The sequence below is a fragment of the Pogoniulus pusillus genome, chromosome 15, assembly GCF_015220805.1.
Source record: "Pogoniulus pusillus isolate bPogPus1 chromosome 15, bPogPus1.pri, whole genome shotgun sequence".
Taxonomy (NCBI): Eukaryota; Metazoa; Chordata; class Aves; order Piciformes; family Lybiidae; genus Pogoniulus; species Pogoniulus pusillus.
The window spans coordinates 24,768,570-24,791,278 of record NC_087278.1 but is presented as its reverse complement, the minus strand read 5'-3'; the positions used below and the strand labels follow the sequence as shown (position 1 = coordinate 24,791,278).

General features: G+C 51.9%; 2 protein-coding genes across 4 annotated transcripts in view; one reads left to right on the top strand and one right to left on the bottom strand.

Moving 5' to 3' along the window:
• EPHA1 (EPH receptor A1) overlaps window positions 1–11,608 on the top strand; it is a 40,670-nt gene extending 29,062 nt beyond the window's left edge. Inside the window, exons 6-18 of the mRNA XM_064155830.1 lie at window positions 549–881; window positions 1,744–1,868; window positions 1,949–2,108; window positions 3,431–3,527; window positions 5,292–5,347; window positions 5,603–5,725; window positions 5,826–6,011; window positions 6,439–6,500; window positions 6,884–7,093; window positions 7,729–7,878; window positions 8,533–8,726; window positions 9,649–9,804; window positions 10,628–11,608. Coding sequence (XP_064011900.1) covers window positions 549–881; window positions 1,744–1,868; window positions 1,949–2,108; window positions 3,431–3,527; window positions 5,292–5,347; window positions 5,603–5,725; window positions 5,826–6,011; window positions 6,439–6,500; window positions 6,884–7,093; window positions 7,729–7,878; window positions 8,533–8,726; window positions 9,649–9,804; window positions 10,628–10,706 — 1,931 coding nt within the window. The 3' untranslated portion in view covers window positions 10,707–11,608. The remainder of the gene's footprint in view (window positions 1–548; window positions 882–1,743; window positions 1,869–1,948; window positions 2,109–3,430; window positions 3,528–5,291; window positions 5,348–5,602; window positions 5,726–5,825; window positions 6,012–6,438; window positions 6,501–6,883; window positions 7,094–7,728; window positions 7,879–8,532; window positions 8,727–9,648; window positions 9,805–10,627) is intronic.
• A 1,027-nt stretch (window positions 11,609–12,635) lies between these two features.
• Window positions 12,636–22,709, bottom strand: part of ZYX (zyxin) — a 31,443-nt gene continuing 21,369 nt past the window's right edge. For all 3 annotated transcript variants that reach the window (XM_064155833.1, XM_064155832.1, XM_064155831.1), the window contains 8 exons: window positions 21,442–21,702; window positions 18,843–19,024; window positions 17,171–17,653; window positions 16,734–16,872; window positions 16,479–16,648; window positions 16,152–16,330; window positions 14,851–14,971; window positions 12,636–13,810 (listed from right to left, as the gene is read on the bottom strand). In XM_064155833.1, coding sequence (XP_064011903.1) covers window positions 13,700–13,810; window positions 14,851–14,971; window positions 16,152–16,330; window positions 16,479–16,648; window positions 16,734–16,872; window positions 17,171–17,653; window positions 18,843–19,024; window positions 21,442–21,691 — 1,635 coding nt within the window. In that variant the 5' untranslated portion in view covers window positions 21,692–21,702 and the 3' untranslated portion in view covers window positions 12,636–13,699. The remainder of the gene's footprint in view (window positions 13,811–14,850; window positions 14,972–16,151; window positions 16,331–16,478; window positions 16,649–16,733; window positions 16,873–17,170; window positions 17,654–18,842; window positions 19,025–21,441; window positions 21,703–22,709) is intronic.

The window sequence follows — 22,709 nt, the reverse complement described above, 5'->3', positions numbered from 1 at the left end:
GGTATGATCCCTTCTGGAGTACTGCATCCAGCTCTGGGGTTCCAGAACAAAGGAGACAGGAACTCATCTAGCAGAGGACCTTACTGTGGCCTTTAAAGAAGGTAGAGATGGAGAAATATATTTTCAGAGCCTGTAGTGACAGGACAGGGGACAGCAGTTTTAAACTGGAAGAGACATACAGAAGGATTTTTCAGTGATGGGGACGGTGAGACACTGGAGCAGGCTGCATAGAGAAATTGTAGTGCCTCGTCCCTGAAATATTCAAGGGCAGGTTGGGTGGGACTCTTAGCCTGATCTGTTTGAATATGTCCATGCTCATGGCAGTGGAGTTGCACTAGGTGACCTTTAAATGTCCCTTCCCACCCAAATCATTCTTTGATTCTGTGGAGAAAAGGGTATTACAGGAAAATGTTGGGAAATGGGGATGAGAAATCAGGGTGGGAGGACAGAAGAGGGCTGCATTCAAAATACATCAGCAGATGGAAAGCTGCCACAGTGCTTTGAGTGCTGACAGCTGGATCTGATGCTGTCTCTCATGATTCTTGTAGGCCCCCCCTCAGCGCCTCGCAACGTCAGCTTCTCCCTTGTTGGCACACAGCTGAGCCTGTGGTGGCAGCCCCCCAGTGACCACGGTGGGCGCAAGGACCTGACCTACACAGTCAGCTGCCAGCGCTGCCACTTCCTGTCCTGTGAGCCGTGTGAGGCTGCTGTGGTGTTCTCCCCCAGTGCCTCCGGCCTCACGAAGCCTGCTGTGGATGTGGATGGCCTCGAAGCTTACACCAACTACACCTTCACTGTGGAAGCTCAGAATGGTGTCTCAGGAATGGGACCTGCTCCACAGAGAACTTCTCCAGCTGTCTGGGTTGCAGTTGGACATGCAGGTTAGCAGAAGCAGGGAGAAGTTCTTCCTGCTCTTCGTGGAAAAGAGGTGGAATCTCTGAATTTTTAAGCTTTCTTCATCTTCTTCTGTCTGCCACTTGTGTTGGTATGGTATGATAAAGACTGAGGTACCTCTGCCTCTGGCATGTAAAGTCCATCAGACATATCCCTTGCAAGTCAAAGCAGCAGTACTCATTACCCACCAAGAGCTATGAGTCCACCAGGAACTAGAAATGAGGAGAATAAAGCCCTTCCTGTCATACACTAGTGTAGTCTAGCCTAAGTATGTATGACAGGAAGAGCAGGGACTGTGATGTGAAATATTGCCCATGGCCCCCAACAGAAACCCTGCTGTAACTAAGCACCAGCAAACGTCTGAAAGCATCAAGTCATGAGGATGGTACAGCCAAGCAAGTTCTTGCCATATGTCTGTAGCTTAGCTTCCAGCCAGCTACTTTGGCCACCCTGTGAACACCCTTTCCAGAGTGCTGTGAAATGTGATTATAGAAAAGTGACAGCTCAGTGCTTGACAGGCCTTGATACTTTCCCTAAGTTCTGATTTAGTGACAAAATACAACTTTTCTTCTTGGACGCTCTGTGTGGGCAGCACAACTCTGAGCTAGGAAAGCAGAACTACTTTTGGCTCACCTCATCATTTCCTGGTGATGATGAAGGACAAGGAAAATCAGGCTTCACTCTTCAGTCCAAAACTGGATACAGTATTTCAGGTGTGGTCTCACCAGGGTAGAGTGGGAGAGTTCCCAGTGCATGATACAACCAGAGAAGGAAGAAGATAGTCCGTGATGGAGGGAGGGTCTAGTCTGTAGGACTTCTTCCTGATGTTCTGTGTTGGTTTCCCTGCAGCTCCAGTGACAGTGTCTCAGTTTGTCCTGACACAGCGAGATGACAGTAGTCTCTCTGTCTCATGGCTTGTCCCATGGCAGCGCAGCCGGTCCTCTGTGGAGTATGAGGTCATGTTCTTTGAGAAGGTGAGGCCTGCCTTGTTCTTCCTCCTCTCACCCAAAGGGGTGAACGTGTCCTCTTTGTTCACTGGATTTGATTCCTGCAGGGGGAGGAGACCCGTTACACAGTGAAACACCTTCTGGAGCCAAACGTCACTCTGAGAGACCTCCAGCCAGACACAGCCTACCTACTTCGTGTCAGATCCATCACACCCCTTGGGCCTGGGCCCTACTCCCCAGAGCAGGAATTCCGCACTCTTCCACCAGGTAAGGCACAAAACTTGGACCTCATTTGGGAGAACCTCTCTTCTCCATCAGACTGTAAATTCACATGGTACCTGGATCTCTTGCTGTGCTTTGCTGGCTGTAAGGCACAGACACCACGCTCCTAGGTTCCTCATCACCCAGACCAAGCCTGGTGCTTTGTGACGATGTAGAACAAGAGATACTTATCCTGTTCCCTTGCTGCTGTATAAAATGTGCTGTTGTGTTCAGGGCTGATCAGTGTCAGGTTTGTGTGTTGTACTGGCACTTTACTTAGCCAGCCCTTCACCTTCATCTGGTTCTCCTGAAGACATTTGATTCTGGTGGTCTTTTCTGAGTTTGAATGTTAGCAAAATGATTCCCATGGGTCTCCTTTTGTGTTAAGGTGACCACTAAAAAGGAGAACTCCAAGGACTTCACCACTATTCTTTTCCAGCTTTATCATTTCCACTCTATGTAGTCCATCCCTGAATCCAAAAGGTGGCATGTGCTGCTGAAAAAAGTTCTCCACCAAAGCTGCAATGTAGAAGGACACACTTCAGACCACAAGAAGACCTTTGTCCTGCATCAGAGAACATCTCCTGCAGGCCTCACATCCAGCCTCCCCTTTCCCTGAGTCACTCAGAGATTTTCTCTTTTAGAGAGAACTCTGAAGGACTTTGCTTGTCTTTTATGTCACACGTTGACAGATCCTCCTATTGGCTGGAACTGATGGAGCATGTCCAAAAGAAGCCAAAAAGATGATCAGGGGGCTGGAGCAGCTCTGCTAAGAGGACAGGCTGAGGAAGCTGGGGTTATTCAGCTCGGAGAAGAGAAGGCTCCAGGAAGACCTTAGAGCAGCTTTCCAGTACATGAAGGGGGCTACAAGAAGACTGCAGAGAGACTGTTTGCAAAGGCCTGCAGGAACCAGGATGAGGGATAATGGGTTGAAATGAGAGAAGATTAAGATTGGATGTTAGGAACAAGTTCTGCACCCTCATGCCACAGGTTGCCTAGGAAGGTAGTTGAGACCCTATCCCTGGAGATATTCAAGGTCAGGCTGGCCAAGGCTGTGAGCAAGCTGATGTAGTCAAGGATGTCCCTGCTGACTGCAGAGGAGTTGGACTGGATGAGCTTTGGAGGTCCCTTCAAGCCCAAACCATTCTCTGATCCTGTGGTAGGTTCATCCATTGAAATGATAGCAGTTTTATTGTAACAAAATAAGGACAGAGGAGAAAGCAAAGGCTTGCCTTCGTTTGATAAGAAGCTGGTAAGGAGGTGATACCATTCCAGACAAATAGTTCTTGGTCTTCTAAATGATGTGGTCTGTGTCTCTGTTTCTGCAGACACAGGAGCTCTCTCGGGGGGAGTCATCGTCTCCATTATCTTTGGAGTCCTGCTGTTTATTGGGCTGCTTCTGGGGCTCTTCGTCTTTCGGCGCAGGTGAGTGTCGATACAGGTACTGAAGAGGTGACAGGTGTAGGCTGGCTGAGCTGCAGGGGCTTGAGAAAAAGAGGGAGGCCTCTCAGGCTATTGAGTAGGTAAAGATCAGGTAGAAAAGCAAGGGTAAGCCTAGTCTGCTGTGGTGAGCTGGAGTGAGTGTCAGCAAGTAATTTCAATTAGCAGGGTGGGAGGGGTTGCATCCTTGCAGCTAAAGTGAGGCAGTGTGCTCTGGATGGGATGATCAGGTGGTGAGCTGGGTGTGAACAGGTTGAAGGAAACAAGTCAGGGAGCTGCAGTCAATGGGACAGAGCCTAGCTGGAGGCCTCTCTCTAGTGGAGTCCCTCAGGGGTCGGTACTGGAACCAGTACTACTCAATAGTGAGGGCACAGAGGGCACTGTCCGCAGGTTTACTGCAGACAGCAAACTGGAAGCAGTGGCTGACACCCCTTCAGGCTGTGCTGCCATTCAGGCAGACCTGTATGGGCTGGAGAGCTGCATGAGGAGAAATTGAATGAAATCCAGTAAGGCCAAGAGTAGAGTCTGCCATCTGGGCAAGAACAACCCCATGGACAAGTAGAGATTGCAGAGCAGCTCTGGGGAAAGGGATGTGGGAGATCCTGGTGGACAGGAGGGTGTCTGAGCCAGCAATGTGCCCTGGTGGTCAGGAAGGCCAAGGGCATCCTAGGGTGGATTAGAAGGTCTGTGGTGAGTAGGTTGAGAGGAGTTCTCCTTCCTCTCTACTCTGTTCTGGTGAGGCCACACTTGGAATATTGTGTCCAGTTTTGAGCCCCTCAGTTCAAGAACCTCAGGGAACTGCTTGAGAGATTCCAGTACAGAGGCACGAAGATGCTGAAGGCAGTGGAACATCTCCCTGCTGAGGACAGGCTGAGGGAGCTGGGGCTCTTGAGCTGGGAGCAGAGCAGCCTGAGGGGTGACCTCAGTCATGTTTATCAAGATGTGCAGGGCAGTGTCAGGAGGACAGAGCCAGACTCTGCTCAGGGATGTCCAATGACAGAACAAGGGGCAATGGGTGCAAGCTGGAGCAGAGGAGGTTCCATAAGGAGAAAGTTTGTGAGAGTGGCAGAGCCCTGGAGCAGGCTGCCCAGAGAGGTTGTGGAGTCATCTTCTCTGGAGACTCCAAACCCACTTGGATGTGTTCCTGTGTGACCTGCCCTAGGCTCTGGCAGGGAATCTGGACTGGGCTGGATGATTTTTGAAGGTCTCTTCCAACCCCTGACATTCTGTGACTATGATTTCTCAGTTTGTTGTAGCCCAGCACTGCCACTGTTACCATGGCAGGTGGATGTGGTATGGTAGAGTAATTTCTAGACCTGCTGCTCAGTGAAGGTGCAATAGGTGTAGCCAGTCACATCAGACCAGTTTCTACCATTACTGTAGTGGTCCTCTGCCCAGATACAGAATTCTCCTTCCTTTCTACATGCCTACAGGGCTGCCATCATTAGGCTGTAAGATGATCAGAATCTTATGCTGAAAGTACACAGAGAAGGTAAAATCAATAGTCTGTAATCCAGCAAGCAGCAGGGTGGACAAAACTGCCTGCATGGAAATAAAGCTGCATCTGGAAATGGAAGTGAAGCATTCCCCCTTCTTGCTAACTGTCCTCTACCAAGCACTACTGGTGCAGTGTCTGGGCTCACCTTGCTCTGCACTGTCCTTACCTCTGTCTGGGCCTAGCAGAGCAGACACTACGGCAGTGCTGCTTTTCTCTGTGCAGGCTTTTCATGACTGCTTCCTATGTTCCAGGAAGGCTCGTCGGAGGCAGGCACGGCCAGATTACAACACTTCAGGCTTTGATCGAGGTGAGCTTCAGAGGGGTGCTGGGAACAGGGAGAAGCTTGGAATGGGTTGGGAGGAATGAGCAGCAATAGCAGTTTCAAAGCTGCCACTGGCATGGATTTGCTGATGTGATTGGCCTCTTTGTTTGACAGCTATGGTTTGTTTAGTGCCATTGTCAGAATTCCATGGATTTCCCTCTGCTTTTGTAGCTTTGTCTGACAAAGCTTGTCCAAAAGAGCTGACAGGTGAATTTGTTCTTTTGTTTCCCTTGACCACAGAGAAGGTCTGGTTGAAGCCCTATGTGGATCTGCAACCTTATGATGACCCCAGCAGAGGGGTACTGGAATTCACTAAGGAACTGGACATCTCTTGTGTTACTATGGAGAATGTGATTGGAGAGGGTGAGTTCTTTGTCACTTTCTCATCTTGCACTTCCTCCACTCTTATTTTGCTGTCTCTTCCCGAGTTCAGCTGTGACCTTTTGCCTCTGGTTGTCCTCAGGGGAGTTTGGGGAGGTCTACCGTGGGTCCCTGTGGCTCCCAGGGAAAGAACGCACCGTGGTTGCCATCAAGACCCTGAAGTCAACCTACTCAGACTCGCAGTGGTGGAACTTCCTGCGTGAGGCAACCATCATGGGGCAGTTCAATCACCCCAACATCGTGCGCCTGGAAGGGGTCGTCACCAAAAGTGAGTGTACAGCAGAGTCCTGCAGTGACAGCAGGAATGGGCACCTTCCTGGGGCCTTGCTTAGGCAGCCTGCTGTGAGAGAGGCTGTGCTGGGAGAAGATAGGCACTGTCCGGTTAGCCTAGGGCAGAGGGTGAGGAAGGAGGCTTTCTAGCAGAGTCATAAGTAGCATTAGGGAGGTCATCTTGGGTTGGTGAGTGGATGAAAAGTCAGCACAGCATAAGGAATGCTGTAAGGTTCTAAATGTGACACAAGGGGGAATGGAAAGTCACTGAGGGAGGTCCAAGGAAAGGGTTAGGCAGGTGTGCCAGTGGAGTGAGAATGCTGGCTGGGGTGGATGTGGTTCTCTGTGTTGGGGCAACGTGGAGAGTGTTGAAAGGCAACAGTAGGAGGTTTGCAAAAGGCTGACACCTTTTTGTCTTCCTCAAGGGAGGCCAATGATGATCATCACTGAGTACCTGGAGAATGGAGCATTGGACACATTCCTCCGGGTGAGAGATTCCAGTCGGTAACAGGGCTGTGTGCTGATGGAGCTTGTACCTGACCTGGATTTGGGACCCTAAAAGACTAGGAATAAGATCCAGACATCCACTTATTTCCTACTCTGACCTTTCTAGTCTCAACAGTCTGAACTCAGTGCCATCCACTTTGTTCAGTGTCCAGACTGTTGTCTTTGGGTGTGGGTGCCTAGTGATGACTCTGTGGAGCTACCACCAGTCCTTCAGTGAGAAGATGCTGGGTCCTTTGGACTGCAGCACTGTCTTTAGACTTGTCAACCAGTGCCACTTTTGCAGGTTGAGAAGGCCACAGACTAGAAACCAAGCTGACCAGTGTCACTTGACCAGGGTTTTCTCTCACTTTTTCTTTCATGCAGGAGAATGAGGAAAAATTCAGCCCTGTGCAGCTTGTGAGCATGCTGCAGGGAATAGCCTCTGGCATGAGCTACCTTTCAGAACACAACTACGTGCACCGTGACCTGGCTGCTCGCAACATCCTGGTGACGCGCAGCCTGCAGTGCAAGGTCTCCGACTTTGGTCTCTCCCGAGTGCTGGAGAACGATGCAGAGGGCACCTATGAAACCAAGGTAATGCAAACCCAGTCTGCCACTCGTGTGAGTAGTCCAAGAGGAACTGTGATTCTGCCAGCTGGGAATGGCAGAATTTCTGCACAGTAGGAAAGAGCAGGCCAAGGGAAGAGCTGGGTGGAAAATGTCTGAAGAAAACTCATAGCCCAGCTGTGGGTTGCAGTGTGGCTGATCCACAGGTGGTGCTTCTCTGGCTGGAGGTCATGTTCAGCTGTGCTTGCTAAGAGATCAAAGGCATTTGGGTTTTGAAATGAGAAGCAAGATAAGAGTTCAGAATTAACTAAATGCAGGTCTGAAGATAGCCCTGCTGTGGCTGGAGGGCTGGAGTAGAGACATCTACAGGCCCTTTTTGGTGAAGGTTCCAGTGGTTCTAATGTCTGGTATGCAGCTGTGGCTGGTGTCAGTCTTACTCTCACAACAGCCCTTTTGTGTCACATTCAGCTGAACACAGGCTTCAGTGAATTCAGGTTCCAAGAACCCTTCTGTCCTGAGAAATGTCCCCAGAAGTGGTCACATATCAATACAAGTGAAATAGGCTCAGCCTTCAAACCACTGTGTGAGCTTCTTGCATGAAAGCAGCATGGAAGCACAGCTCAGTGACACACCCTGGGTACACTGTGTCTGCTCTTTCACAGGGGGGCAAGATTCCCATCCGATGGACAGCCCCAGAGGCCATTGCTCACCGCATTTTCACATCAGCCAGCGATGTCTGGAGCTTTGGAATTGTCATGTGGGAAGTGCTGTCATTTGGTGACAAGCCTTATGGGGAGATGACCAACCAAGAGGTAACAGACACTGAGATCAAATGGTTATTTACAAAAATAAACAAGACATGCAGGCCCAGGCTTTGGAGCTTGTCCTCAGCCTGCAGTCCTGAGATCCCTTTGAACACACAACTTCCACATCTCACTCTCTGCTAAAAATCAGTGCAGCCAAGCCAAGCACAGCAAAGTGTTTGGGCTCCTGAACCATGTTCAGGTGTCAACAACTTGAGCCAAATTTAAAGACTGGTTGGCTTGGAGTTGTTCTCTTGTTGCTTGCTTTCTGTCCTTGCTCTGGCACGTTGTGTCTACTCTCACTCTCAGTTCAGCTTGTCTGTGGGGTTAGCACACACTGGACATGATTTCTCAGAGGCTGGTTCCTCTACTCTCACTGGGCCTGTGCCAGGACCATTTGGTCCTCACTTCTCATGAACACATGCCCGGGATGGCAAGCAGGAGCTAAGCTAGCAAAGGCTGAAAGTGCGTGTGTATGCCACTTCACTTTTTGACATCCCTTAGTCCTGATCCTTTGCTGCCCAAGTGCTGCTTCATACAGGTATTACCTGCTTTGCACGCTGTGCAAAGTGGTGGAGCGTCTGCTTTTATCCCCACAGAGGTCTCTGGGTCCTCTGTTACAGTCTGTGCCCTTGGCCAGACTTGTCCCTGTTCTCTGTGCAGGTCATGAAAAGCCTGGAGGAAGGGTACCGGCTGCCCCCGCCCGTGGACTGCCCCTCTATCCTCTACGAGCTGATGAAGAGCTGCTGGGCACACGATCGTGCCAGGAGGCCTCATTTCCAGGAGATCCGGGCACAGCTCCAGCACTTCCTCTCCAGCCCACAGCTCCTGCGGCCGGTGGCAGACTTTGATCCCAGGTGAGCAAGCTGTCACTGGAGCAGGACAGCTCAGCTGGGAGATGGTCACCTCCCTGTCTCCAGCAGATGGGTAGGTACCATGAGGTGCAGGGAGGCAGCTTGAGTTCTCTGTGTGCAGAGGAGAGTAGGCATTGCTTTCATGGTGACAGAAGGCACAGCTATGGCCCTGGGTAGTCATTTGCTCTGCACAGTGCGGGCAAAGTTAGAGTAGCCCTGGAAGAGGCTGCTTACCCTCTAGGTACTGTCACATAGTACAGGCCATTTTGAGACAGCAGTGTGGCCAAGAAGGCCAACAGCATCATGGCCTCCATCAGTAATGGTGTAACCAGCAGAGTCAGGGCAGTGATTGTCCCTCTGTACTGGGCACTGGCAAGGCTGCACCTTGAGTACTGGGTTCTCTTTTGGGACCCTTAGTACAAGGACACTGAGGGACTGGAGTGGATCCAGAGAAGGGCAAGAAAGCTAGTGAAAGGTCTGGAGAACAGGTCTGGTGAGGAGTGGGTGAGGTAACTGTAGTTGTTTTATCTAGAGGAAAAGAGATTGAGGGGAGACCTTCTCACTACAAGTCCCTGAAAGGAGGTTGGAGTGAGGTGGGGGTTGGTGTCTTCTCCCTAGTAACAAGCAATAGGGGAAGAGATGACCTCAAGTTGTGCCAGGGGAGGTTCAAGTTGGCTAGTAAGAGAAATTTCTTGACTGAAAGGGTTCTGGAACAGTGGAACAGGCTCTCCGGGGAGGTGGTTGAACCCCTCTGCCTGGAGGTGTTTAAAAGAGGCAGAGATGTGGTGCTGAGGACCATGGTTTAGCACAAGGTTTGGCTGAGTCAGAGAATGGATTGACTCGGTGATCTTAAAGGGCTTTCCCAGCAGAGAGGATGCCAGGACGTAGGGTTTTCCTGGCTAACGAGGGCCTTGCCTGCCTGCAGGGTGACGCTGCGGCTGCCCAGCTGCAGCGGCTCGGACGGGATCCCCTACCGCTCCATCCCCGAGTGGCTGGAGTCCATCCGCATGAAGCGCTACATCTCCAACTTCCGCACGGCCGGCCTCGACACCATGGAGTCCATCCTGGAGCTCACTGCTGAGTAAGGGCAGGCTGTGCTCCACAAGCCACCCCCGGCACGGTTACCACCAGCTGTGGCTATCCCTGTGCCATCTGAACAGCCTTTGGTCTTCACCTGGAAGGCTTCTTCCCCGCCTTCTTTGTATGGTTCAGTGGAGGTGGACTGGCTTCTTGCCTGAGCCCAGAGCCATGGGGACCTGCCCAAACTGAACTAACTCCCTCACTGTTCATGCTTGAGGCTCTTCAGGGCCTGAGCTGCTCTGGCCACACATCAAACCCAAACACTGAAGGGAAATGAGCTGGCAGACAGTTCTCTGATCTGCACGCCCATGTAGGACTTTGTAAGATCATTTTCTTGCCTTGAGCTCCACATCAGCTGGTGACATTGGTCCCTCCTCCTCCACCAACCAGGCTCTGTCCTCTCATAAAGCCAAGTCCTTGCCTCCTTAGAAGAACTTGGCTCAGCTGTTTTACCAGCACTACTGGGTCCATCTCCAAGCAGGGCAGTCACACAAATGAGCAGATGTGGTGCAGGGACAGACCTAAAGGGTTGAGTCATGGCCCACACCACAGGTTGCCGTGGACACAGTCCTGGTTTAATGGAAGCACAGGCCTTGTCATGAGGGGGCAGAAGCCAGGTAACTGGGTGGGTAGAGGTAGCTCAGGAAGAGCAAGAACATAGACAAGTTGCTTCCTTCTAGTGGAAGGGTAGTGTAAGAGGTGCTGAGGGAGAGGAAGCTTTCTGAACTGATGCTTGGTAACTGCCTCTGCCCTGACTCACATCCCAGGTCCCAAGGCGTTAAGAGCAGCACTTAATTTTTCCTTTCTTTTTCCATTTCCTTAAGGGACTTGAAACAGATGGGAGTGTCACTTCCAGGCCACCAGAAGAGAATCCTGTGCAGCATCCAAGGCTTCAAGGAGTGACCAGTTGTTGCTAAATGCCTGTTCTTACCAGCTTTCACTTGGAATCATTCCTATGGCAATCACTTCCAAATGAGTGACTGGGACAAGCCAAGCAGACCAGCCAGGACTAAGGCTCACGGGGCAGCAGCACCTGCTCTCCTTCTTGTTTCCTCTTGCTCTAGCTCTGCAGCAGCCATCGGTACCTTTCAGAGCACTGCTCTTAGAACCTGCTCTCGGCCCTGCCTTCTGCAGCCTGTTCTGTGCAGCACAAAGTGATCCCTGCAGGGCATTCACTGGAGCTTCAGACCTTCAGGATCTCACATGCCCTAAGGATAAATGCAGAGTGGGCAGGAGGCATGCGTAAAGATTGTAGATGAGGGTTCAGCTCGACTGGGACATCCGAGGAACATGCAGGACACAGACATGTTGAGACTGGCCCAAACAACTCCCTGGCATGTTCATTCTCATCAGCTTTCTCTCTTCCTCATACTACAACAGGAACAAACCATTTGGTCTTTCACAAGGCTGCACTTAAGAGATACAGCTTTTAGTTCAGCTGTTCTTGCCTTAACACCAGCTTCTGGTGTCAGTGACTGGAGAAGCTGGCAGCAGGGGCAGGCCCTGCTGTCACTCTGTGATCCCATAAGCTTGGCATGTTGCCAGTTTGACCTGCACACTGGAGATGGAGATCTCTGCAGCCTGCTCAATGCCTTCACTTGTGGCATGGACAGAACAGTCCTCTAGGTGCTTTTTTCCCTCTAGCTCTCTTTAAAAGAGACTCAGATAGGGTCTTTGTGACAGGAAGATGTGCAGGTGGTCTGCCTTATTCCTTCCCTGGGGAGGAGATGTTTTTATTTATCAGAGCTCAAAACATTGATAGACTGTAAATAATATTTTGTAAATAAATATGTGGCAGAGCAGGCTGTGCTGGAGTGCTTTGGCTTTTTTCAGGTGGAATGGGATGGAGGGCATCAGAAGCTTGCAAATAACAATCTGGGGGGCAGCATTGAGCTGCTCAGGTAGGAAAGCTCTACAGAAGGACCTGGACAGGCTGAATTGAAGGCCCATCTCCAAGGGTATGGTATTCAACAAGGCGAAGGGCCAGGTCCTGCACCTGGGTCACAATCCATCCCATGAACACTCTAGGCTTGGGGCAGAGTGGCTGGAAACTGCCCCTCAGAGGAAGACCTGTTGATCAACAGCCAGCTGAAGATGAGCCAGTGTGCCCAGGTGGCCAAGAGGGCCACCAGCATCCTAGCCTGGACCAGCAATGGTGTGACCAGCAGAGCCAGGGCCGTGATGGTCCCTCTATACTCAGCACTGGGGAGGCCACCCCTTGAGTTTTAACCAGCTGCTTAGACACTGGCTCATCTTCAGTTGGCTTTTGAGCAACATTCCCAGGTCTTTCTCTGATAGACTGCTGGAAGGCTTCTCTACTGCAAGCCTGGAGCATTCATGGGGTTGTTGTGACCCAAGTGCAGGCCCCAGCACTTGGCCTCAGCCCATTGATCCAGCCTGTCCAAAGCCCTCTGCAGAGCTTTCTCACTGTCAAGCAGATCCACACTCCCTCCCAGCCTAGTTTCATATGCAGACTTTCTGAGGGTGCCCCAGTTCCCTCACCCAGGTCACTGATAAAGGCATTAGAGAATGGGGCCCATACTGAGCCCAGGGAACACCATTTGTGACCAGGCAAGACAAGAAAGTGACATCTGAATCCAGGCTGCTGCAAGTGGATGACAGTAACTGACCTTGCAGTGACACTGCACATAGGCCACACTCCTGCTGTTCTGCAGTGAGCAGGAAACTAAGCAGTTTGCAAAGCCGAGCAAGAGGTGGAGAGACTGTTCTCAGCTGCCTCATCTCCAGAGGCTGGGTGGAACAGCAGCTACACATTACCTCCTGCTTGATGCAACACTGTCACGAGCAGCTAAAGCAGCACAGCAGATCCAGTCATGGAAAAACCCCAGGTTTTATTGCATGCCAGCAGAGAGGGGACAGCATAGTGACTGAAGAGATTTGTTCAGCTGGAGGGGCTCTAGCCCAGGACTGGGGTTCCATGCACTCCCAGAGCCCGAGTACACTGCAGGTGCACTACAGCCTTCACTGACAGCACTGAAGAAAGCCCTACAGGAATAGGATGGTCTTCAGGTGGCTGAAGCTTCATCCATGCACCAAGATGCCTCCTCACCATGTGCTGCCTACCCTCAGCATGGTCTTGATCTGTAAACATGAATTCTTCTGCCTGCTTTGCTGCTCTAGTGCCTAGCCTGGCTGCCCAGAGACAACACTGGGAAATGAGTTCTTTTGGGGAGGGGAAAAAGAGTTTTTAGAAAAGCTCCCCAACTAAGGAACTGAGGAGGATTCTGACCAGTGCCAGGTTGTTCTGGCTAAGGACAAACAGGGACAAGACAGCCAGTAAAATCCAATCAGAGACACAACAGCTGCACTGGGTTAGCTCTTTACAGTAACAGATTCTCAATTATGTGCTGCTCCCAGACTGTAACCCAAGAGTGAGGGAGGGGGGTAGGAGAAGACATCCCAATAACAAGGTGGCACAAAACAGACAAACAAAAAAAATCAAAGCCCTAAGTGATGCCAAGATGGAGGTTTCTCTACCTTCTAAATGTGTCATTCTTGGCTCCATGGAACAGAAGAATGCTCAGCCCTTTGCAATGCCTGCCACCAGGTTTTTCTTACTACTTCCACAAGGTGCTGGTGGAGGCCTGGTCTTTCTCTACCAGAGTCTTGAAGAACAGAGATTGTGCTCTCAACCTTGATCATACCCTCCGACCTGGAATACCTTACAGCCACAGAGAGGTGAGAGGAGAGGTCCTTTCTTGGTGGGTATGCAGAGTGAAGTCTAGCAGCAGTGACTCCTACATGAGTAGAGAACTGTGCTGGCATAGTCTCTGTTGGTAGCAATCTGCCTTTCTCAAGCAGAGGGACAGGACAAAGGCAGGGAGGGGAAGAGAACTGAGTGCAGGGTCTTGAGGGTGTGCCCAGCTCCCTGCTGCTCAGCGGGCCGTCTTGGCACGGGCGGTGTGACATCTGAGACACAGCACGTGCCCATCCAGTGGGAAGCATCCATTCTCGTCTGCTTCGATGGACAAGGGCTTCCCACAGTCCTGGAGAGGGACAGAAGAGAGGGAGGGAGCTCAGAGGCAGACAGCAGCAGGGTAAATGCATTCAGGAAGGTAGGAAACACTCCACCAGACCACACTGATGGCTCACAGCCCACCACTGTCTCTGATGGCGATAAATGTGAGACACCATTTGCAGGGAAGAGAAGTGACAGCATCATGGAATGGCAGGGGTTGGAAGGCACCTCTGAAGATCACTCAGTACAACCCCTCTGCTAGAGCAGGATCCCCCAGAGTTAACCACATAGGAACACATCCAGGTGGGTTTGCAATGCCTCCAGAGATGCAGACTCCACAAATTCTCTGGGCAGACTGTTCCAGCACTCTGCCACCCTTAAAGAGAAGAACTCTTTCACTGTGTTTAAGTGGAACCTCCTAGGTTCCAGTTTGTGCCCACTGCCCCTTGTCCTGTCACTAGACACCACTGAGAACAGGCTGGCTCCATCCTCCTGACACTTGCTCGCTAAATATTGACAATCATTAGTGAGATTCCCCTGCCTGAGTCTCTTCCAGGCTAAACAGCCCCAGCTCTCCTAGTTTTCCCTCACAAGATGGATGTTCCACTCCCCTCAGCATCTCTGTGGCCCTCCACTGAACTCTCCCTGGTAGCTCCCCGTCTCTCTCAAACTGGACAGCCCAGAACTGGATGCGGTATTCCAGCTGAGGCCTCACCAGGGCAGAGTAGAGGAGGAGGAGGAGGAAAACCTCCCAGCCACACTCCTGTTGATGCACTCCCAGATGCCATTGGCCTTCTTGGCCCTGAGGACACAGTGCAGTTGCACCTCTGTTCTCAGCATGTTCCCCTGGTTCACACTGCTGCTATCTCAGGGATGTTAGAGACTGCTGCTCTGCAGAGTTCATGGACCCCAGGTCCAAGAATGTCTAATGATTTGCTGAATCTGTGTTGAAACTGCTCCAGATTCATTCAAAACCTTAGCACTTGATCAAGATAGACAACAAAGGGGTCCAGTAGCTAGTGATGGGCATGGGAGAGCTGGGAAGGGTGAGGCTAGGAGGATGCTTACCTCACACTTGTAACATTTCATGTGGAAATTCTTCTCCAGTGCTACGACACGCACGGTCTCATCCTTTCCAGGCTCTGGCATGATGGGCTGACTGCAGACTGAGCAGCGTGGAGCATACTTTCTGCAACACAGACAGGGAGCACACCATGACCCCCTGCAAGCTTCTCACTGTCACAGTGTAGCAGCAGAGGAACAATGAAACACAGAAGTTTAGGTGGGAAAAGACCTGGACTGCTGCAGGGTACTTTGCCAACTCTTTTTCCACTCCATGTCCAGCAGACCACGTGGGCCTTGTCTTTTGAATTGTCTCTAAAAGATCATGGAGAATGGGATTGCTGCCAGAGGGCTGGGGCAAAGCCAACATCACTGCAGCCTTCAAAAGGGACAAGAAGGAAGACCCAGGAAACTGCAGGCCATTCAGCCTCACCTCCATCCCTGGAAAGGTGATGGAGCAGCTCATTCTGGAAGCCATCTCTAAGCACGTGGAAGAAAAGAGGGTTATCAGGAGTAGCCAGCATGGATTCACCAAGGGGAAATTTTGCTTGGCCAGTCTGGCAGCCTACCAAGGCAAGACCAGGTGGGCTGATACAGGGAGAGCAATAGATGGGTCTACCTTGACTTCAGCAAGGCTTTGGAGACTGTCTCCCCTAACACCCTGGTAAGCAAGCTCAAGAACAGTGAAGGGTTAGATGAATGGAGCATGAGGTGGGTTGGAAACTGGCTCAGAGTTCAGAGGGTTCTGATCAGTGGTAGACCTGGAAGGCTGTGGCCAGTGGTGTTCCCCAGGGACCCTCAGCATGTTCACTGATAATACCAAACTGAGTGGGGTGACTGACAGCCCATCACACTCTGCTGCTATCTAAGGAGATCTGGACAGGCTGAGGGATGGGCAAAGTGGAACCTTGTGAACTTCAGTAAGGACAAGTGTAGGCATCTGGACAGGAAGAACACCAGGCACCAGTCCAGACTAGGGGTCATCCTGCTGGAATGCAATTCCCTGGAAAAAAACCTTGGAGTCCAAGTGAACACAGGAGGTTCCACCTTGACATGAGAAGAAACTTCTTTATGGTAAGGGTGACAGAGTCCTGGCACAGATTGCCCAGAGAGGTTGTGAAGTCTCCTTCGCTGGAGGCTTTCAAAACCTTCTTGGATGCATTCCTGTGTGACCTCCCCTAGGTGGTCACCATCCTGGGTGACCTGCTACTCTGGCAGCAGGGTTGGACTGGATGATCTCTGGAGGTCCCTTCCAACCCCCACCATTCTGTGGTTTTCAGACCCCACAGACCCTGCTCTCTCCGTACCTGTGGTAGTCATTCACACAGTGAGGCTGGTTGGCCTGGTCCACAATGAAAGAGGAGCCCTCAAGAGGGGTATGGCACATCACACAGGTGAAGCACTGGGGATGGTATGAGTTACCAGTGGCCTTCAGCATCCGGTCTGTGATGGTCTGTTTGCAGACACTGCACTTTTCCAAGGTGCTCTGAGCCCAAGGGAAGGAAACAAGGAAGACCAATTAATCCAGCTGCCTGACAGGCTGCACCACAGACAGGCAAGATGGAAAGATGGGAAAGCAAGAGAGAGGAAGCACAGCATGCTCAGCTCTCTAGCAGCTTCCACCTGCGACTCACAGCATAGCAGTCCTCGCAGAAAGGCTTCTCATCCACGTTGTAGAACTGCTGACCCTGCAGCTGCTTCTCACATTTGAAGCAGGTGAAGCACTCCACGTGGAAGAGGCAGTCCAGGGCCCTCACAGCTGGCTGGGTTCGTGACAGGGGCTTCTGGCAGAAGCCGCAGAGCTCTGTCAGTGGAAGAAGAAAGGGATTAGGAGAGATGAAAGCCCTACAGTCTTGGCCCTACTGCTGCTTTTCACCCAGGGAACGCACCAGAAGTAGCAGCTTCTGCTGAGGGTGGATGCTCCATGTCCTTCATGAGTTTCTGGGTCAGCATCTCCAGCTCTTCTACCTCCTTCATGGTCAGACAATTGCCCCTGGGTGGATCTGCACTAGAGCCTGTGGGTCTATGCTGAAAGAACAAGAACCATGCAATCCCAAAGCACACAGACAGACTCCTTCCCACCCTGTTCCTAAGGAACCTATTTGATCCCTAAGGAGAGATGGAGATAATCTGCTCTCCACCATGCTTGCTTCTTCCCACGTTTACATGAAATCCCTCTCCACCACTATCTCCACTCACTTCTCTCTTCCTGACAGCTTACAGCATCCCATAGCGCAGGACAGACCCCCCCTCCTCATCCTCCACCTTCACTCCCAGTGATGTCATACCTGTCCAAAGACACCAGTGCCATGGCTCTGTCCCTTACCATGCTTTTTGCAGCAGCAGGTTGTTCTGTGGGACACAGCTTCTCCTGCACTTGGGGTCTTTCTTTCTGCTGGTCATAGGTGAAAGTGGGAGGCTGAGGCCGAGAAGAGGGACCTGAAGCTGAAGGGGCTGTGAACTGAGTTTGCAGGGAGGTAGGGTACCTTGTAGCGTTTGACTGAGCCATGGGAATACCACCACCCGATTTGGACCCAGATTTTGGGGAGCCAACAACATGGGGTGGGGTAAATTTAGGGGTAGGCTGAGCAGGAGGGAGAGACGGGGGCGGAGGGACTGGTGCAAGGGGTTCCTTGTGTTGCTGTGGGGCTGCCCATGGGGTTGGGGAAGGGGTCAAATCCACTCCACTTGTCTTTGGAGTGAACTTTGAAGGAAAGGACTGAGGACTATCTCTGGGTGCAGATGGTATTTCCACACAGGCTTTTGGAGCTGAGGGTTTCTCCAGGTGACTTGTAGATGCTGGAGCCATCTGTAAAGGAAGGCAGCAGAAATGGGCAGTTATCAGCAAGGTGCAAGCACAAACATGCTGCCTGCAGTGGTCAGCAGCTCCCCCAGACACACAGTGCTAGGAGTTCCCACACTACTACATATTTAGTAGTCCTGACAAGCTGCAAGATCTGGGCTTTCTGGTCCTTCACACACATTTTGTGCTCATTACCTCTGTTCAGCCAACCCTTTCTCTCTCCGCCTGTGGCATTCCAGAGAGCTACCTAGGATGTGAAGGGATTGTTTTTCTCCATCATCAACATTACAGTGACTCAGTCCTCAGATCAATGCTGCTCATCTTGCCATGTACCCACCTCAGCATCCCCGAGGAAGCAGGGAGCAGAGCATGTTATAGGAACAGCCAGAGAACTGCAGGCATCCCATTACAAGAGCAGTTTTCGATACTTTGGACTGTAGCACAGATCTGCTCCCTGCTTTGAGTGCATAGCAAGTTGGTAAGGATGGACAGGGCAGTCTCCAAACAATAGCAAAATGCACAGCCCAAAGAAAACTCAGTGACAGACTCAGGCGGGAAAAGAAGCCAGAAGGCCTCTAGTACAACATCCTGCTTGCAACAAGGCTATCTCCCAAGTTAGGTCATGTTGCTCAGGGCCTTGTCCAGGTGATTTCTGAACACCCCAAGGATGCAGCTTCCCCGGGCACCTGTGCCAGTATTCAGCCACCCATGAAGTGGAACAGTTTTTTTCTGCCCAACACGAATTTCCCTTGCTGCACCTTGCATCCATTGTCTCTTGTTCTCTCTCCTGCCCTCCTCCAGGTATTGCAGACTGAAGACAGAGCCCTGCCTTGGCTTTCTCTCCTGCAGGGTGAGCTATCCTAGCTCTTACATGAGATGCTCCAATCCCCGTGACCTTTTGCTGAATTGCATCTAGTTCTGCATTCCTCTGGGGTTATTATACTGGGGAGCCCAACTGGAAACAGTCCTCCAAGATGCAGCCTTGCTAACAGTGACCAGAGGAGGAATCATCACCATCATCACAGCTGCCAGCCTGTGGTTGGTGTCTGTTGCCACAAGGGGGCGCAGTTGGCCGGCACGCAACTCGCTGCCAGCCACCAGCAGCGCTGGGCCTGCTCCCTGCTGCCGAGCTCAGGGACTTGCAGAAAGCTGTCCCAGCTCACAGAGCATCACGAGAAACTATGACCTCACTCACCTGTGGGGCTGGTACCATGCTCACAGGCCCTTCATCAAACATTGGTGGAGGAGGAGGAGGAAAAGCTTCTTCTGGGGCTGGTGGAAAAGGCTCTTCAAAAGGTGGTGGGGGTGGAGGGAAAGCACAATTTGAAGAAAAACTTGCCTCCTCTCCAGGTGGGGGAGGAGGTGGCAGTGGCAGGTCTGTGGAGAAGAATGACAATAAAAGCAGGTTTGGAACACTTCTTACAGGATCTTAGCCTCGGGATGGGTTTTGAAGGTATCACGGCATGTAGGTCCTCAGTACCCAGAGGATGCCCAGCATCCATCAAGGACAACTGAACTCCACAAGCTGGCTTTCATCTTGTCCAAAGCTATTTGACATCACAAACTTCCCTCAGCTGTATATTGGAAAACACCTTTTCCCATTCCTCCCAGTTCTCTGGTCCCTTCCCAGCTCTCCTGTAGCCTCCCCTTTCAGGTACTGGAAGGCTACTCCAAGGTCCTCCTGGAGCCTTCTCCAAGCTGAACAGCCCCAGTTCTGTCAGCTTGGCCCCACAGTGCAGGTTCCTCAGCTCTCTGATCATCTTTGCAGCCTCCTCTAGAGGTTCCACATCCCTCTTATGTGGGGACACCAAAACTGGACGCAGTGCTTCAGGTGAGGTCTCAGCAGAGGGACAGAATCACCTCCCTCATCCTGCTGGTCACACTGCTTTGGAAGCAGTTCAGGACAGAAACATGAAAGGACAACCAAACTGAATGCATTCTTCTCATGACCAAGTTTTGGAGGTTCATCTGTACATCGAGCACCTTGCTGGCATCCCTCACCCAATAGGGACACAACAGCTTATGGTAAATGATTCTTTTGCTAATCTGTCAAGTTAGCTCCTCCATCTGTGACTTTATAACGAAAGGAGAAGTGGAGCACACAGCAACCAACCCTCCACTCACACAGAAAACCAATTTTTAATATCACCTACTTTTCTACTTCAACTGATGTATGTGTGTCAGTTTGAGACCTTCCAACAGACATGTCCCTAATCCACATGTGCAGAAGAAAAATCAAAGCCAAAAGTGGGACCTTGGATTATAGGCACATGGTTCTAAGCAACACTCTAGGAGAAAGTAGTCACCAGAGTTAGCTGGCACAATTCCAGGAGACAGACAGCAATGTGTCTGAGGCCCTCATGATGCAAGCAGCATGGGAAAAAAAGGAGCTCAGTAACCTGTCTCCTCTGAGCACAGGACCAGCCCTACCATCAGGTCAGCTGCACACTAACAGCATCCTGCCCTAGAAAACATCAGTGGTGCATAGTCTGTGCTAGGCAGTGAAGAGAAAAACCGCTGAAAGCAGCAGTCAGCATGATCTGAGCATGTGTGCTGTGGCTGAGGTGCTCCCTGATGGAATCTGGAGGCAACATGCAGCACCAAGCATGTCCCTAGGGACAAGAGGTGCCTAGAGAAACTTCCAGTGGCCCCATGCTAACCAGTTCCAACCAGGGAGCCACACAACCAGCAGCCTTCCACTTCTTAGAGGATACAAAACCACCCCCCACCAAAACAAAACAACTCTGAAACAAAATACCAGCCCAGCACCCCAGAAAAGAAAAATAAGAGGGGAAAAACACAAACACCAAAACCACTCAACTAACACCAAAACAACTCCCCCCAAAAGCCAACATAAAATGCTCTTGCAGAAACAAAGTGCCCAACAACAATAATCATAGAATCATAGAATCAACCAGGTTGGAAGAGACCTCCAAGATCATCCAGTCCAACCTAGCACCCAGCCCTATCCAATCAACTAGACCATGGCACTAAGTGCCTCATCCAGTCTGTTCTTGAAGACCCCCAGGGACGGTGCCTCCACCACCTCCCTGGGCAGCCCATTCCAATGCCAATCACTCTCTCTGTGAAGAACTTCTTCCTAACATCCAGCCTATACCTACCCTGTCACAACTTGAGACTGTGTCCCCTTGTTCTATTGCTGGTTGCCTGGGAGAAGAGGCCACAACAAGAAAGCTTAACCAAAACACCCCACTCTAAAGCAATAAGTCACTCTGCACAGGAAAACACTCCCAACCCAAACCTCCAGCGAAGTGTAAAGCTCCACAAGCTGTACCAAGCCTCCCTTCCTGTTTGTGATTGCTCCCACCCTTTTTTCACACAATTACTTCTTCCTCCCCAGCTCCAGCAGCAGAGATGGGAAATGCAAAGTGCAACTGCAGGGAAGGATCTCTACAGTCAGAGACAACCGACTTGAGATGAGAAGGATTAAGGAGAGCATGAATCACCAGCATCAGGGTCCACTTCCCCGTGACAGGCTGGCTCTCAGGCAGCCCGGCCAGAAGCTGGCTGCAGTTACACAACTGGGCACCCGGGGAATACGGCTGTGAACGCTCCGCTGCATCGCTGCAAAGCAGGACTGCCCTCCTGTCTCTCTTCCTAAAGCAGATCCCTCTTGCCAGTCTTTTGATCTCATTCTGGAAACTGCCAGCCTCTATAACAAGAGCCTGTGTCACACCGGTTGTGACCCTGGTGTCGTGATAAGCCCACTCACAGACCTCACATCCCAGGTATTTAGAAAGGCATATTCCTATGCCATGCCAGCCCTCACTTACCTTCTGCCAGCTGGGATGAGGACACTGATGGAATCTCCCCCACCTTCCCTATCAGGGCATGCTGGGCACCAGCTCCAGGAGGTGGGGGCAGCGATGGCTCTGATGTACCTCCAGCCTTGAAGGGGTTCACCTTGGGTTTAGGGGCCACCACAGGCGCAAACTTCTTCTGTGGGTTGTAGAAGGAAGGAGTAGAAATGTTGATACTGACTCTGGACGTCATGCGGGTCCCCGGGGCCCCTGGGGAAGCCATCTTCTCAGCACCTGGCAGGAGAGAAGAGGAAGGAAACCTAGATGAAGTCAACCTTGGGCCAGAGTGGAAGTTAATAGAGAAGAACATAACAAACAGAGAGATACGGAAGTTTAAGCTTGGGCAAAGGCTGAGGTGCCTGAGCAGAGCACAAAGCACTTCCAGGATCAGCACTGGAAAAATGGGGGCACAGAAACTGCAGACAGCTGGAAGGAGCCAGCATGCTTCACCACTTCAGCTTGGATGGCATCAGCCACAAAGGGGTTCTGGCCACCGAGAAACCGAGCTGTGCTGCGTGAGAACCCTGCCCGCACCCTGCTGGCGAAGGCAGCTCCGGGGCACCGGAGCGAGCATTTGGCCACTGCACACCCCCCAGCCCCGCAGGAGGTGCCCACACACGCCTTCTCAGAACTGGAACTCATGTTTCCTCTTTTCCACTTCGAGATAACACCAGCTGGTTCCTCTTGGCTTAAGCCTGTGATATGCCCCCCTCAGCCCCAACCCCGGCACATCCCCGGCATCTTCCATCCTTTCCACCCTCTAGGACCCCGCACGCTGAAGGAGCGAGCACAGGCATCTGCGGCAGAGGCACAACCGGTACCACAGCCCCGGGCAAAGCCCTGTGCTCCCCGGACCTCGGCTCCTCGACCCGAGCGAGGCTGGCAGCGACTCCCAGCACCTCTCAAGGCTGTGCCCCGCTCGCTCCGCCGGGAAGCGGCCGCTGCTCAGCTGCCGCCTGCCGCGCCCCGGCCCGGCCCTTTGGCTGGCAGGGGCACAGCCAGCACCTCTACATGCAGGGCTCGGCTCCCCTCCTCCGGGCACTGCAGCCGTAGCCCTGCCCTGCGCCAGGCAGGAGGCGGCCCAAGAGCCCGCTCGCAGCGTGCGGACCTCTCCGCCTGCTCCTCACCGCCACCAGGCTCCAGAGGTCAGCCCCACAAGGCGGCCGCTTGGCGAACCGCGGGTCTCAGGACAAGCAGCACTCAGGGACTGCCTCAGCCCTGCCATCCGAGCCAGCAGCCCC